General features: G+C 43.0%; 1 protein-coding gene across 4 annotated transcripts in view; it reads left to right on the top strand.

Moving 5' to 3' along the window:
• Nucleotides 1–15,724, top strand: part of Gan (gigaxonin) — a 70,326-nt gene extending 54,602 nt beyond the window's left edge. For 3 of the 4 annotated variants that reach the window (XM_020179744.2, XM_074055588.1, XM_074055589.1), the window contains 2 exons: nt 3,943–4,052; nt 4,139–15,724. In XM_020179744.2, coding sequence (XP_020035333.1) covers nt 3,943–4,052; nt 4,139–4,320 — 292 coding nt within the window. In that variant the 3' untranslated portion in view covers nt 4,321–15,724. The remainder of the gene's footprint in view (nt 1–3,942; nt 4,053–4,138) is intronic. The other variant, XM_074055587.1, reaches the window with a different exon arrangement.
• The last annotated feature ends 927 nt before the right edge of the window (nt 15,725–16,651 follow it).

Below are 16,651 nucleotides of genomic sequence, written 5' to 3'. Positions count from 1 at the left end.
CCCAAGGCCCTGAGTTCAAACTCCAGTACCACCAAAAACAAATTAACCAAAAAATGCCTCTATACCTATTTTATAAGGAGCAGCAGCCAAATACAAATTAGTTTTATTTCACTTGAAGCTTCAACATTACATAAACTCTTATCACCTAGGTTTATCGTTTTGAATACAAGAACTCTGAATCATTGAGGTGCTTACCTACTTTATACTAATCTGGGAAGAGTGCTCACTGGAATTATGGTGCTTTTGTGAGAAAATTTACACTGGTATCTGGCTTCAAAGTACTTAAAACCTGTGATGCTGGCTCTTTTGGCTACTCTACGGCAGTGCTGTGTTCATCTCCGCACATGCAATGAGCTGTACAGCTGAGCACTTGTATGCAGCACTGATGAGTGTCAGCCTGGAGCTTGGTAGTCTATGGGACTGTGTAGATAGGTTCTTGAGGTCCTACTGATATCTGCTATGAGCTGGACAATAGGTTAGCTGTTAATGGAAAATTGGTAACATTACCCTAAGTGGACATTACTACTTAGCAAAGTCTAGATCTACTTTTTTTTTTTTTATTCTAGTACTGGGTTTGAACTCAGGGCTTCATGCTTGCTAGGCAGGCATTCTTCCACTTGAGCCACTCCAAAGATCTTTTTGCTTTGGCTGTTTTTCAAATAGGGTCTCAAATTTTTGCCCAGGTTTGTCTGGGCCATAGTTATCCTATTTATACCTCCCACATGATTGGAATAATGGGCATAAGCCACCACGCCTAGTTTATTGGTTGTGATGGAGTCTCGTAGCATTTTGCCCAGGCTAGTCATGAACCTCCATCCTCCTGAGTAGCAAGGATTATAGGATGAGCCACTATACCTGGCCTTATATCTACTTTTTTAAAAGAAAGCAAAAAAGAAAAATTAATTTTGAAATAATTTTAGACTTGTAAAAAATCTGCAAATCAAAGCTAAGGAGTTCACATAGCCATTTATTCAGCTTATCTCAATGTTAACTGCCTCCCTGAGCAGAGCACAAGCATCAAAGCCAGAATTTCTACGCTGAGCAGTATTAATAACTAAACTGCAGACTCACTGGAGCTTCACCTGTTCCAACTCAGTCTGGATACTTGCTGCCGTCAGTCTTAGTTTCCTTAGTGTGTAATGGTGCCTCCACCTTTCCTTGTCTGTCCTGACCTGAGACTCCTGAGATTATTGATCAGGTGCTTTTCTGGAATGCCTCATTGGACATCTTCTGGTAATTAGATGGTGTGGTGCATTTTGGCAACACCATGGAAGTAGTGGTGCCAATTTGGTCTCTGCACCATATCAGAGCAAGCATGTGATGAGCTGACCTGCTGAGCACACTGACCTGGATTACATGTTGAGGTGGAGTCTGTTGGCTTTCTTCCTGGGAAGACAATTAATATCTTGGAGGAGGTAAAGTGAAAATATGCAGAACAGCTGAGAGAAAAGTTTCTCCCGAGACTTTCACCCACTCATGTTTGCATCCATCTGTGGGCGCACCTACAGTAGTCACTACTGTGGTGTGTGCCTCATGAGGATTTTGTTTCCTTCATTCCTTCTACCTTTATTAATTCATTTGCACTTTTGTTGAGACAAGATCTCAGTATGTTACTCAGGCTGGTCTCAAACTCCTTGGCTTAAGCAGTCCTCCTGCTTCAGCCTCCCTAGTGATTGGGGCAGTAGGCACACACCCTGCACCTGGCCCTCCTACATTTACTCATTGAAATTCTTCTGTGAAGCCAACCCACTCTTTCTCTGTACTTTTTAATGTTTTTTTATTATTTATATTAGTACTGATTCATGAGTATTTCTTTTATTCCTTGAGCTATAGAGCCAGTCCTGTCACTATATCATTTCTTGTTCAAATGGTTCTAGTTCTGGACTTGGGCACTCCTCTGCTGTGCCCCTGCACCTATACTATGCCTCCTTTCTTCTTAAAGCATTTTCTGTCTGCAATCACGGATTCTCCAAGCTCTTTGACGGTACTGAGGTTTAAACTCAAGGCCTGGGGTTTGTTAGGTAGTTACTCTGCTACTTGAGCCACACACCTCCAGCTGCTCTAGGCTTTTGTGTTTTCTCTGCCTCTGCTCTGGAATCCACCACTGCTTCTCAGAGCTCTGGATCCTTTCAGTGGTTATTAAATTGATTTTCAGCAGAGGTGCCAAGGCAATTTAGTGAGGAAAGCAAAGCCCTCCGTAAATGGTGCTGGACTGACTAGCTGTCTGTATGGGGAAAATAGTGAACTTGGACACATACCATACAGAAAAATGAATTTCAAACGTGTCATAGACCCAGATGTCGAACCTTAAACCGTAAGATTTCCAGAAGAGTACATAGAAGCGAAATCTTTGTAACCTTGTAGGAAACACAGGTTTCCTAGGAGGACGCAGAAATCTGACCATAAAAAAAGAAAAGGATATTTTGGAATTCATCAAATTAAAAACTAATATTCCATTAAGAAAATGAAAAGTTGGTGGAGAGAGGGGTAAAAGAGAATGGTGGAGGGGGGTGAATACATTTGATATATTGTAAGGACCTTTGTAAATACCACAATGTACCCCTATCCAGCACAACAATAAAATAAAATTTAAAAAGAAAATGAAAAGGCAAAACTACATGCTGGAGTAAAAAAATGCATGTATCTAACAAAGGACTTGTATTCACTAAATAAAGAATCTTACAATTCACAATAAAGTAGTAGCCCCTATGTCTATAATGCACAAGTCTTTGGACAGACATTTCACAAAAGGGCCAACAGAGTGGCTCAAGCAGTAAGAACACATGCCTAGCAAACATCAGGCCCTGAGTTTTCAAACCCCAGTGCCTCCAGGAACAAAAAAAAAGAAGAAGAAGATACATAAAGTGGCCAGTAGGCACATACAAAAAGGTGTCTGGCATCATTAGTCTTTAGGGAAAAGTACACTGTTGAAACGGCTAACATTTAAAGACTGACAATACCAATGGTTGATAATAATCCCAAGCAACTGGGATTCTCATCCATTGCTGTTGGGGTGCAGAATGGCACCTCGCTTTGCAGAGGAGTGGAGCATTTGCTCATCAGTTGTCATATACCCTTTCCATAAAACCCAGCAATTCCACAAAGTCAGTCCACAAAAGAGTCTCACCCTAATGTTCATGATGGCCAAAACTGGAAGCTACCCAAGCAAACCTAAGCAGGTGAGTGGATGAACAAATTTCGATCCATCTCTAGTAAAATACTCTAGTAAACCTGCCTTATTCACAGACTTATTACATGCAGTTTTGATCAAGTGCGGACAGCAAACAATCTATAAAAATCAAAAGATTTCAAAAACCAGAATTTGAAATCCCACATGGCTCAGTTGATGCAGACAAGTGTTATGCTTAAACCGTTGTGTGATCTGCTGAGTGTTTCTCTGCCTTTCATTGTTTGAAAATGTGCTTCCCAAAAAGCAAGGTAAAAATTAATGTGCTTAATTTAAGTAATATGTGAACATTTTAGATATGCTAAAAGGCAGAATGTCTTTATTGGAAGTTGTTGAGTGCAGGAAAATGAATCAAGCATCCGCAGTATAGCACTGAACTCTGCATTTTCAGGATTAGTGGTTTTCACTTAATGGTGGTCTCTTTGGAACTGTGGACACCAAAGGTTAATTGTACTTAGAAGTGAAAGGAAACCGATTACTGGTGTAAGCAACAGTATGGATGAGTCCCACTCTGCCGAGCAGAAGCAGCAGAGTGGAAAGTCACACCTTGATTCACTGTGCCTGACCCTCTCACACAGGCAGTTACTGTCTGTAAGGACTGGAGGCACCACAGTGGTCACCCAGAAGTGGAGTGCAGGGTCAAGCTGTGTGCAGTACCACCACTGATGGTGGCGGCCATTATTGGCTGTCTGGTAGTCTTCTGAACGTTTTGGCCGTGCTTCTCATTTCCTTGTGTCCATTGGCTTTGCTTTCAGGTGGATCTATCTTAACGACCAGAATCTATGCATCCCTGCCAGTTCCTCTTTTGTGTATGGAGCTGTGCCCATAGGAGCCAGTATTTATGTTATTGGAGACCTCGATACAGGTAAGAATGTTGCAGTGGTTTTTTTGAGCCGTTTCCAGTGAATCAGGCGTACATTATCTCACCTTTACTCACTCTCGCGGTTTTAGGTACCAACTACGACTACGTGCGAGAGTTTAAAAGAAGCACGGGCACCTGGCATCACACAAAGCCACTCCTTCCATCTGACCTTCGCCGCACAGGGTGCGCAGCCTTACGCATTGCTAATTGCAAGCTCTTCCGCCTGCAGCTTCAGCAAGGCTTATTCCGTATCCGTGTTCATTCCCCGTGACGAGGGAGCAGAGCAGGCAGCGAGGTCCTGCCCCGGTATGCATTGCATTGCCGATGGAGGGAGAGCGGAGTGTGTGCTGGCTTTGGTATGGTAACCCTTCAGTGGTTTGTAACGCTGAGAAGCTTGGGCTTCTGCGCTTGTTTGGAGACCATGTACCTGCTGAAAAACCACCTGGGAGGAATCCTTTCCTCCAGCTCCATGTGCCGCTGACCGTGGAGGGTAGTACATATCAAAAGGAAGGGGGAGTGGGAACTGGTGTAATGTAAAATATCAAAGTTAAGATTCTACGGTGCGTTTTCCCTAAAGGAAACCCGCACCTGACTGGCGGCTGTGTTCCAAGTATGTGGCTTTGGTAAGCTGGAGAAGCCAGCTATGCAAATCAGCTTATCCAAACGTACCGAGATCCGGTAGATTCTGCCTAGCCCCACCCAGTGCCCGACGTGTTAGACTGGACTCCATGCCACAGTCTCCACACACTGCTAGTGCTCTGTCCTAAGAATCTTTTTAAACTATGTTATGATGAATTGAAACCAAGATAGAATTTCTCCTTCATAACGTTCTGTCAGTAGTGTAAAGACTTGGTTAAATGATGGGTCAGGTTGCAGCCCTCATGTGAACTTAAAAGAAGTTGCTAATGTTAGGATGTGTCATGCCATAACTACTGAGATAGTAGTTTCAGACTTGTGAAGGGTCTCATGCAGTGCCATTCTTCCTTTCCAGTTGGTCAAAATCATTTTATAAGTATGAGGATAATAGTAGGAAGGAGATTTTGTAGAAACAGACCTGAATCAGACAAATAATAGTCTGCTATGACTTAAAAAAAAAAAAAGACTGTCCAGATAAAATGCATAGGGATCAAAATCTTTTTAATCTGCCTGAAAGCACACTAAGTCTTGTTTACTGTTGCTTAGGATTTGAAAACTTGTCATAGAGTGTGACTGTGTTAAGATGTGAGTGTTGTAATACAGTGTTCCCAAGGCCACTCACAGTAGGAGTTAGACAGACTATGTTACGAGTAACGTCTGGCTGGTAGAATGAGCTACCTCACAGTAATTTCCTTCTGTTCACAGTAGAGCAAATTACTCTGCTCGTTCCCTCCTCTCCTGCCGCTCACGCCCACCTCAGCCCTTCACCCCACTTCCCATTGGGAGAAATGAATTCTTTCATTTGTCGAACTTGTACGATATTTTGGTTTCCATTCAAATTATAACCTTGGTGTGAAATCAGGGACTTCAAAGTGCTTGATTACTTCATAGTTTGAATTTTATGCAATATCAAATTTCTAATCAATTTAATATAGAGTTCTTCATTTCTAATTGTTTTCTATAGCTTTTTTTTCTCAGAATATGACTAAGAACATGGCAACATTTTGTCTTAATGAGTAGTAAATATATAAGTACATCCTTTGGTTATAAGTTTGAGAACAGGAATTTCTCTAGAAACTTCCATGTGGGATGTTTGTGTGCTTTTAACATACATATAAAACACTACTTACATTTTCCTACCCATGAACATGAAAAAGGGTGACCTATCTTGCAGTTTGGTTTTGGTTTTTTTCTTACACTTGCTGAAGTCAGTCAACAAAACAAAATTGCTGAAAAAGGTCAGGCCCACAGGGGATCTAAAGAACGTTAGGTGCAGCACCTTAACACTGTGCTGTGGCCAGAAGGCACTTGGCAAGGAGGCACTAGGCCCACGTGCAGTCCAGTCAAATTCAGTCAATGTCAGTCAAAACAAGGCTCAAAGTTACATTGTGTATCAGCTAGCTGTTGACTGTACATTTTCCCATAATCCTTCATTAGCTTTTCATCAGAATAAGCTGCATAGCCACCGCAAAGAAAGAACATTTTCTTTCTATGATTAAATCCTAGTTTTAGAGGAAACAAATTGCCAAAGAGGTGAGCTGGCTTTGGTGAAATGTCCTGCACAGAGCAGAACCTTGCATGAAGGAGCCACAGTTGAGGAACACTGAGATAGGGCCTAGCTTCCTGTGAGAGCTGCTACGATAGTCAGCAGTGCTCCTTTCTTACTTCCTGGAGTTTAAAATGCTTCTCCGTCCACATCAGGCCTCTCAAGGAGACAAGTCGTTATTTAGGAGTGAATAGGTCCTATCACAGAATTACCTGTCCCTGCGTGATTTGATAAATTTACTTTGAAAATTTGCTTCTTTTAAAATTCAGTTTACTGACACTGTAGCTGCAGAAATCAGATAATGTGTATTTTATGAAATAAATTTGCCATTTAATATGTGATGCAATAACCAACAAAAGCTGCTAAGTGCCAAGCTGTTTGTTATTTCACTGTATATAAACATAGTACTATCATGCTGAGGTGTAGGGTTGTATTTAATTATTATGTTCTAAAACTAATATGACCTATTGATAAATTGCACTCATTTTAGTATTATGAAATAAATTATAACTCATTTCATGCAGGTTTGTGTTTTAACACTCCACTTATACCTTGAAATATCTTTTCTTGATAAATTTTTGGTAGTTCTTTCTCCATAGGCACTTTTGCCAAGTGTAAGTTGCATTTGGCGACTGAGGATAGTTCTTAAAATTTTAAATAGAAATATCTTTGGGGGAAGTGCAATTTATTTTCATTATCTCCAACAGAAGGAACACTGTCTCAGGTTAGAATAAGTGAATATTTAAAGGAGCTCACCTAGGCTAGAGTCTAAAGCAGATTTACTTGTTTTTTTGTTTAATACATCCAAACGTAGATTCTTCAAAGATGTAAATGTTTAATTTAAAATGAAGTGCTTTTTTTTTTTTTTTTTTAAATTTCAGGAGCGCTTATATCCTGTGAGAAAAAGAGGTATGACAGATGAGTGAGTGTGTGTGCATGTGTGTTTTACTGTATGACTCAATAGGTGTGTTTATATATGTTTACTTTTTGAATTGTAGTTCCAGACTACATATATTACTGTCTCCTGGTGCTTCAGAGAAATTCTTGAGCCTTTTGCCCTTCAGTTGATACTCCTACTGTATTAAACTCGAGTGCAGATGCAGAGATGTTTGTAGTTTGTAGTAAGTTGCGCTTGGTGTTTGCATTTCTCTTCTTTAACAAGATTGAAAGCAGTATTTATTGACTGGAGTTGGTACACTGTGGTGATTTGGCCTAAGTACTTTAGCTTGCCGTCTCATTGCTGTGAGGAGTTGGTGGCTCACTTTGGGCTTCTTAAACTGCAGCAAGAGAAAGACTATGGGGGTTGTACTGGGCAATGCATTGTCTGTACTGAAGTGTTCCCTTGTCCTGCACGCCCACTTCACCTTTACACAAAAGTACACTGGGCATTGGCATCAGCGGTGTGCATGTGTTGTCTTTATAATTTGCAAGTGGGGGAGACTGCCAAGGCACTGCATAGGAAACATTCTTTGTATCTGTGACAAAGGCATGGCTGTCTGCTGTGGCAAACCCTCTCACTCACTCAGGGGCAGTGAGTTGGGTTTCTAGGGAACTATCTTGCCTTCCTAGGTTCATTAGGGCTCACTTGGTACATTCCTACCTAGTGTACCAAACCAGAGGTCCCCAGTAGTTTAAAGAGTACTACAAACACTGCAGAAGCAGTGTTGCCTTCCACAGTGCTGGCTTTCCTGCCTAAAGAGGCCTCCTGTGGTCAGATGAAAACATTTGGTCTCTGGGGAGGAATGAGGTGGCACTCCCATTGCGTGGACTTTGAGGTGCTGGAACCCCCCTGAAAACACCCTGTAGAAGGAGAGGTGAGGCTGCTGTCAGTGGCTGCCCCTACACAGTGATCATCAAATGCTTGGCAAATGAATTAGGGTATCCGTGCAATCAAGGGTACCATCCAATTGGAAGGAGAAATGCTCTGAGAGTTGGTTTGCTGGATTTTAAGTGAAAAGCTTTGTGCACAGATGGGCTGAAATCTTACAGAGTGAGAAACTAGTACAGAATAAAAATGCAAAGTGCCTGCCTGGTGTGCCCAGTGCACAAGCCTGTGTTCTCCATATGTTCCTCAGGATTTTCCAGACCCTATGCTCAGCACACCTCATAACGATTATCATGTTTAATGTTAGGTTTTATTTACTGCTTTTTATATGGGCTCAAAGTCCTTTCCAGAAGCTACTGTTTTGATCCTTACATCTCTGGGATGGGTGGGGTGCTGCCCCCATTGTTCAGAGAGCAGTCTCTGAGACCCAAGAGATGTGGCTTCTTTCTCACTTCAGATGTGAGTGGCAACCAGAAAGCAGAAACCAGGCTTTGGGATTATCAGCTCACTGTTCAACCTTGTAGACTATAACCCGGTTTTGTCGGCATGCATGTCTTTTTAATCACAAAATAATCATTTGTAGTACAATTCAACCTCCCAAACACATCCTTTGCACGTTGCACAAGGATGAGCTGAGAGACCTTTGGTTTTGTCAGTTAGCTGTGGAAGTTTAAGAATTTACCCTCTGTCGCTGTTTGGAGAAGAAGCAGGGTTTGCTTGTAAGAGATGAAACTTCATTGTCCTTCTCTCTGCCCAGGGCGTCAGTGAGGGAAAGCAACCTTCTCAGAAGGTTGAAGAAAGGGTTTGCTAGCTCTTTAATAATCCCTGAAATGTTCTTTACAGCTCATTTAGAAGGTTCAGATGTTTATTATGTGAAGATGAGAACGAACCATTGCCCATATTTGAGAACTTGAACCTGGATTGAGCAGCTCTTACTCTTGCTGTCGGTGAAGTCTCAATAGTACTGAACTGTAGACTTTTTCTGTATTTATTGCAGGTAAGCTGGTAAAACTTGGTGAAGTTTTATATTTTGACAAGTAATTTTTTTATTATTTTAACTCTGACTCTAACTCAATATAGTCTCATTGTAGTAGTTCCAGTTATGTGACCTATGCGGAGTTCAGTCACACTTCTAGACCCCTTGGTCTAAGGTATACAGCTTCAGAAGGTTGCTTCTTGTTCAGTTCCACCATTGACGTTCTCCAAGTGATTGGACTTTAAAACTCCTTCCCTTTCTCATCAAATAAGTAAAACTACTTTATATAATCTAGTGAGAAACGTCTGTTGCCTTCTCTTTTTATTTTGAGATAAAAACTAATCATTTTAAATTGCTACTCAACTGAAATTTGGCCTAATGATAAATCTTGACAGTGACATCCCAAAGTCATGTGTACACACTTAAGGGAACATGGAGCTCAGGCAGCCAGTTAGTAGGATCCACATCACTACGTGGCCATTTCAAATAATTCAGATCCCAAGTACATGTAAGGTTCACCTTACTCCTTGGTGGAGATACTTACTAGGTAGGGCCTTACTTACAGCATAAGACTGAGTATAAATTGTAGGTATAGATACATAATTTTTATCATTCTTACTCACCAGACACAAAGAACATGTACCTTAGGCCCTCAGGTTAATTTTTTTCAGTTATACCAGGGAACTTAGTTTAAATACAGCTCTGCCTACCTTGCTTTATCATGTTTCTTGTTTAATTGGATGAGAATTACACACATTTATTCCCCTGTTCTTTGTGTTTATAGGAAAAACTCCATTCTCAGCTACCTCATTATGTAGTGGTGTGCTTGATCCCCTGCCAATTCAGAAGAATTCAACACATTCTGTCCTTTAACAAAAGCCTGGAAGCAAGCAGTAAGCGGCCTTCAGGAATATAATTCTCTAAGGCGTGTTTTCCATTTTCCTTCTTCTTTTTTTTTTTTTTTTTAAATAGGCACTTTAAATCAGGAGGAACAATAATTCTCCTGGAGCTACTGCAAATGATTACTTGAAACTCAACTTGAACTTTACAGAATCTTTAAAAGGCTATGTTTTCATATAGCAGAAAAGTAGTATATTTAAATACCACTGCTGTGTAAAATAGAGGGCTTAGTGTCCCTCCTTGCTAGGATCAGACAGGAAAATTGTCTATCTATAATTTAACACAGTATTTGGAAGTTATATGCTTGCAGCTACTATTTTCATTTTCTATAAGGTGCTATTGTTTTCCCAAGAATCTTTCATGTTGATGGGTATGTGGACTCATTACTAAGTTCCTCTTCTTTAGTTCTGATAACCCAGGAGTTAAAAATGAAACTGTCAGGTGTGTCCCAAGTGCAAAGATGAGGTTGGCCAAACTCCTTGAATTATTTTATACTTAAAATCATGACTGATCTCACTTGTTCCATGTGCCATGGATCTCCCTTGACTTCCCCCTGTACGTGCCTTCTTCATGCCACCACGATGGGCTCCATGTTCCCCAGAGTCTGGTCTTTCTGACAAAGATGCTGAGGGGATTCAACAGTTGGAGACGGAAGCTCCCTTGCAGGAGTTAGCTCTTGTAGGAATGACCAAGCTTCGGGCCACAGTTGTACCCAGCCTGCTTTAATGGAGGACTTTTGACGATCCTCAGTGGCCGGAAGAGTTGTGCCCATTCCTCAAAGCCTTGCATCCCAAAATAGCTGAAATACCAGCCAAGTCTAAAAGCTCACTGTCCTTATGCAGGAATAAGTCTGAATTTGCAGGTCTGTTCCTGACAAAGCATGGCAGAGCTTCTCAGGTGGTAGTGTCTCAGCTCTTCGCTGAGGTGGCAGCAAGACTATGAGCGGCTTCTTAGAAAACAAGGCCAGGTCCTCTCACCTAAATTATTCTGAGGACCTCACCCGTAAAATATTTCGTATGTGTGCTGTCCCGAGTGAGCGCGAGGCTGAGAGCTCAGGCTCTCAGGTTGAGGACTTCTGCCACTACAGCCTGCTTTAATGGAGGACTTTTGACGATCCTCAGTGGCCGGAAGAGTTGTGCCCATTCCTCAAAGCCTCCAGTCCCAAGGCCTGGCTCAGTTTCTCACTTGCAGAGGGAGGATCAGGGGTGTTCACCTCCATGGTTTGGGGTCGTTGTGCAAATAAACTGATGAGTGCAAAGACTTGGAGAGGTGCCTTGCACACGGTTGTGGTGGCTGTCACTGCCTCCATTGACTATGTCAGCTGTCCACACAGGAAGTGCCAAGACGCACTGGGCAGGCAGGGGACCAAGCACCTAAGTATCCCTGGATTTGTGATGTTTTCATTGCATTGTCTGCCACCACATGAGGTATAAGGAAATGTCCATTTTTGTTTCTAAGATTACTGACGTTATGGACTCGTGCCACCCCTCTCCTGCATCTCTGATGATTATATTCAGGATAATTCTAGGTACCTGAAACATCCCAGAATATGTATTTAGAGTGTTAATAAATCATCTTCTGTTCAGATTTTACCTAATGAAGTCCTCTAATAACACCTAAAATTCTTTCCTTTTTTTTTTTCACCAAAATATCAAAGGTAGGTTGGTCAAGTAAACTGATCTAGAAAATTAGACCTGTGTTTGAGATCAGTAGACCTAAAGTATACTCTCTTCACTTGGATGTTCTATATAAAAACTTCACATGCAAGTGTAAGAGTGTGTGTGTGTGTGTGTGTGTGTGTGTGTGTGAACTTTTGTACCTTCAAATAGAGAAGGTTGGACAAAGTGATACCAAAAGTGAACTGTTTCACCCTCCTGCAGTATCACTTCCTTCCCATGCAGATCCTAAGTTTATGGATTTCTCAGTGTGTGCCACGCACAGCAGATCTGGGTTGCAGGAAGACCTTTAACAAAGTCACTCTTGAACTCTGTAACTAGAGAAGGGTGTAGGACCTGGGCTGATGGTGCTGAGGAACCCAGCCCGGGTGGAGGTGTAACCAGGACCTGTGAAGGCCTGAGGCTCTGACCCAGGGGAAAGCCTCTAGAGTGCCTCCTTCAGGCAGGTAGGCAGCATTCTAGAGGCAATTCTTTGATCATCACTTTTTTTCTTCCAGTTTTTTGGGACAGGATCTTGCTGTGTGGCCCAGGGTGGCCTTGTACATGCAGGACCTCCTGCCTCAGGTCCAAGTGCTGGATTGTTCTTCATCATCTTTAGGACTTTCAGATGGAACTGCCTGGCAGTAGTGTGGCGCCTTGGGCAGTGCCGAGTGCCCATTTCTGATAGCCTCACAAGGGGTCCTGCAGCCCTCCTGTGGGCACAGGCAAGACAGGCAGTACGGGCATTCTGCCCCGAGACCAGATCCAGAGCTTTTCCAAATGAGAGACTGGGAACCTTTTGTTTAGTAAAAAAGGAAAATACATTTGCAAGTGAACTTTTCAGGTTTTGAGAGGCATCCCTGTTCCTTCTTGTGTTCTCGGCCCTTTTTCTCCCCCTTCCCCCCGCCCTCTGCCTGTCACCACTTCAGGCCCTTGGCTGTGCGATTGCCATCTGCACCTGGGCATGGTGGTTCTAGTCCAACTTTCAGAAAGAGCCTCAACTTCCAGAGTCTTCCCTAGGCCACACTCCTACTAAAACCGTGACTCTTGCTCTCACCTCTCGCCCCTGGACAGACTTGAAGACTGGGGAATGGAAGCCGCAGCCTCAGCAGCTCTCCCTCGGGCACCGGAACCTCACCGTGCCAGCATGTTTCTTCACTGCCCTTTGCAAAATGTTTCTAGGGACCTCATTATTCTTGTCCCCCACTCTGGTGAAAGTTCACTGCAGACCCTCCTTGACTCCGGGAACGGGGCAAATGCTCATTCTGCCTCTTTGTTTCTGCCCAGAAATGGGAGTCGTTTGGTCACAAGGGAGCAGCTTTAGTCTCCCCACTTTGGTGAACTTCCATCTGAGCCCTGTTGGTTTTCTCTTCGGGCCATTCCCACCCCATGGCTGCCCAGAGATGCAGCTGGGAGGAATCTGGAAACACAGGCCCTTCCCACTGTCAGTGTCTTTCCCTTCCAGTCTGGGGACTGCCATCCAAGGTGGCAGTTTGGATCTGTTGATAGTAGCATTCTTAGTTACACTTTTCTCCTGGCAGTCACTTTGCCACTGACCTGTTCCCCCATCCCACACTTCTTTCTACCTGGTTTTCTAATTCCGTGAATTACATAGCAAAGAAAAGAGATGGGAAAAAGAATAACTCCTAGCTCCCCAGACCACATAATGTGGGAACATGAGCCTTGGGTGCTGCTGCATACACCTGAAGCCCTGATCACACCTTGGGCTAGAACTTCCCACAGGCACCCCCTCCTCTCCCGCCCCCCCGCCCCAAGAGAGCTAGGCCTGCCAGCCAGGCCCCAGAGGCTCCTCCCCCACTATGGCCAGAACACATCCCACCCCAAGCATCGTACAGGCACTTTCCAAGCCTGCCCTAAGCCTGGAATACGTACTACCTCAGCACCTCATGCAGCATTGTGAGATCCCAAATTATTGGTCGAGACGTGCTCTAGGCCTGGGTCAGCTCTTGGAATCTAGCTAAGCAGTCTGCTGCGTGCCCTGCAGACTCTGCTGTGTGTCCTGGCCAGCATTCCTTACAACAGACTAGGGCTCTTGTTTCCTTCTCTCAGAGTCCTCGAACACACCCTGCTCTCTATAAATTGTGAGTAGAATCAGAAATCAGAATTGTTCCTTTACAGTGCGAGACCACCTGCTCGTATTTTTGTGAAAAGGAATTTTTGCTTCAAAAGAAACTCCAGAAAATACATTTTTATTATTCTAACGTAGCTCATTGAATTTGACTCATGCTTTGTTAAAAAAAAAAAATGTAGAATCTAGAATGTGGGGGCAAAAGGGTGTCATCAGCTTTAAAATACAAATAACCTTTAAACTTTACATCTGTGCATATCTGTGCATTGTTACAGCTTTTCCAATATGGCACCTCAAAATTCAAGTTCTTCATGGCAGAGGAGTCACCTGAATCCCATGGGTTAATTCGCTCTCTGTTGGGAAGTGTATCAAGTGACCTTCAGTGGAGAAAAGCACAGGCTTTTTAGCAGAATGTGCTTAATTAAATAATCAGTGGCTTTTTCTGCCACTGAAGGTCTTTCTCATTTTGAACTAGTTAGTTGTAACCCAACTTTTGTTTGGCTCCTCCCTCCTGTAGGGCTTTTAAGACACCAGAGACATAGTGATACTCATAGTGCATCGTACCATTTGTAAATTGTGACAACTATTAAAAAAAGGTTATAGCTTCAGTAGAAGTGTTTAGTGGCCATTGCAGCTAGTACTATGGTTTTCACCAACAGATCTGGGGCCACTGGCAGCCCTCCCCCAGAAGCCCTCAGTGTTGCCCACAATCATTCCTCCACCTTCATAGAACTGGACTACAGAGGCAGCCACGGCACACCTCATTCTGTCACTGTATGTCACTAGTAGCAAAGACATCTGTGAATGAGATCTGTCCATAACACACTGCAAATGTGGCAGTTTGTGTTCTGTCGCTGGTGTCGGTATGCTAGGAGGGAAGATATTAAGGGAACCCCTGAAAGCAAAATTGTAAATTCAGCTTGACGCTCCCAGATTCTGGGGCTGCTCTTTGCAGTGGGCCCCAATCCAGCAGATTGGCCCACCTCGCTCTTCCTGGCTCCTGCTCATTCTATACTGGGCACTTCATATGTGACCGTCACCCTTATAAAGAACTGGTTTCTAGCATACTCTTGATTTCTTATTGTGATGCTTTTTATGCCATAAGGACAATTTCCTAAAGACCATATAAATACAAACCCCTAAAAATACCATGCTAAAATCCATTCTGTTAAACACAAGTGTGTTAATGACCACATCTGTATTTTCTGACATGGTACATGCAGAACAGTTTCCAGTTGAAATCCTGTAGCTTTTATCCAGTTGGGAAGTCTACTGGATGTGTATTCAGATGCGGTTGTGTTGTGTGTGGTAAGTTACCCTATCTTTAAACAGAGTCCTCCTACTGAAAAACGGGGGTCACAATGAACATTCGTAAGCTGAACCAAAGGCCTTCTAGAGAAAGTTCGAAACATTCGAAGTGCTGGGAGGTTGCACCTTATAAAATTGTATTTCCCAGATTCCGTAGGCTAGTAGAGAAAATGTGCTAACTTGATTTCCTTGAAATGTCATGTCTCACATCCAGTGGTCCAAATGTGTCAGTTTGTTCTGTAGGGTCAGTTTCTGTTCCTTTGCTGGTATGAAATTTAGCGAAGTAAGAAGTAATTTTTAATTAGTAACCTTTCTTACAAAGTTGCTTTATGGTTTACAGTAATACTGATGCAAAAGGATATGTTAACTTCCATGAATTAAGTAGCACGCACTTTGTTCACTTGCTTCTTATTGTGGAATAACTATGGGGTGTCCCTGTCCCTCCTCCTGAGCTGAGCACAGGACCTGTGCCTGGTGACATAGCGCCATTGTGCTGTTCTCTTGTACCAAGGATCAGTGAAAGTGTTTTATCTTTTTTATGTAGTTTGTATCGACCGGATTTTATAACTGTAAGAAAACAGAGTGTTGTATTTTGACCTGAAATTTGTGTATGGTAAAGTAATTTTGTTTTATGTATTGGAAGTTCATTTAAAACTTGAAATATTTTCTAGAAGGGTACTGAACAAAATGAATTGTCTTTAAGCTGTTTAATTAACCTAATAAAGTAATTTGACGGAGAAGGCGTTCTAATTATTTCCAGCAGTCTGAGTGTCTACCCCTGGCTCTTACTCGGATGTGAGATGTTCCCTGACAGCTGCCCTCCACACGCTCCTTTGACTCTTCCCACTGTCAGAGTAAGTCTCTGCCATCGTCCCGAAAAACTATTTCAAATTTGCTTTCCTCAGAAGAGGAAGGATAGATTTCGGAGGAAGCGAGGACCTTGAGATCAAGGGTTTTGTTTTATGTTGCAGAATTCCGTCTGCGGAAAACAAATGCTCCTTAATTTCCTCTTGCTACCATGTCCAGAGTAACCCTACAGAAACTGATGGCACTTAAAAACAAAACAAAGGCAGTTATCTACACTACCAGCAAGTCTAGCGACTGCAGTCAAGTCCAAGGTGAGCAGAGCAGGTCCATGTTCCAGCAGCTTGAGGAGTCTCTCCAAAGCCACACTGAGGAAAGGGTTGGCATTACTTGTCTTTGATGGTACAGCAGAGTGCAGTGTGGGTTTGGCCACTGGGTTTTTTTATTTCTTCCACTTCCATAACAAGGTCATAGGTGCTGTGGTCTGCTCATCCTGGGGCATGTGGCAGGTTACTGTGGAACACCATCCCTAAACAAAGTCTTAGCCAGAAACCAGTGCCCAAGACAAACCATGTACCAGGCAAGGCATGGCAGAAGCTGTCTGAGGCTCTGCCCTCAGGTGCCCAGGTCCCTCCAGCAGCACAGAAGAGTCACCAGGACTTGGTATGAAACACTGGCTTGTGCTCCTCTTTCTAGCCAGGGGACCTCCACAGTCTGTGCCCCCTCTAAGCCTCCATTTCTTGTCTCTAAAATCAGACCAGGTCCCTGGATTTCCTTGTCCACAGGGTGCAGACAGAAATTCCTCATTCCTCATTGTCTAAACCAGAGCAGTCCCAGAATGCAGTGACAAAACCCTGGACCAG

The sequence above is a fragment of the Castor canadensis genome, chromosome 15 (assembly GCF_047511655.1).
Source record: "Castor canadensis chromosome 15, mCasCan1.hap1v2, whole genome shotgun sequence".
Taxonomy (NCBI): Eukaryota; Metazoa; Chordata; class Mammalia; order Rodentia; family Castoridae; genus Castor; species Castor canadensis.
The sequence above is the reverse complement of the archived record's forward strand: the minus strand, read 5'-3'. Positions and strand labels throughout refer to the sequence as shown.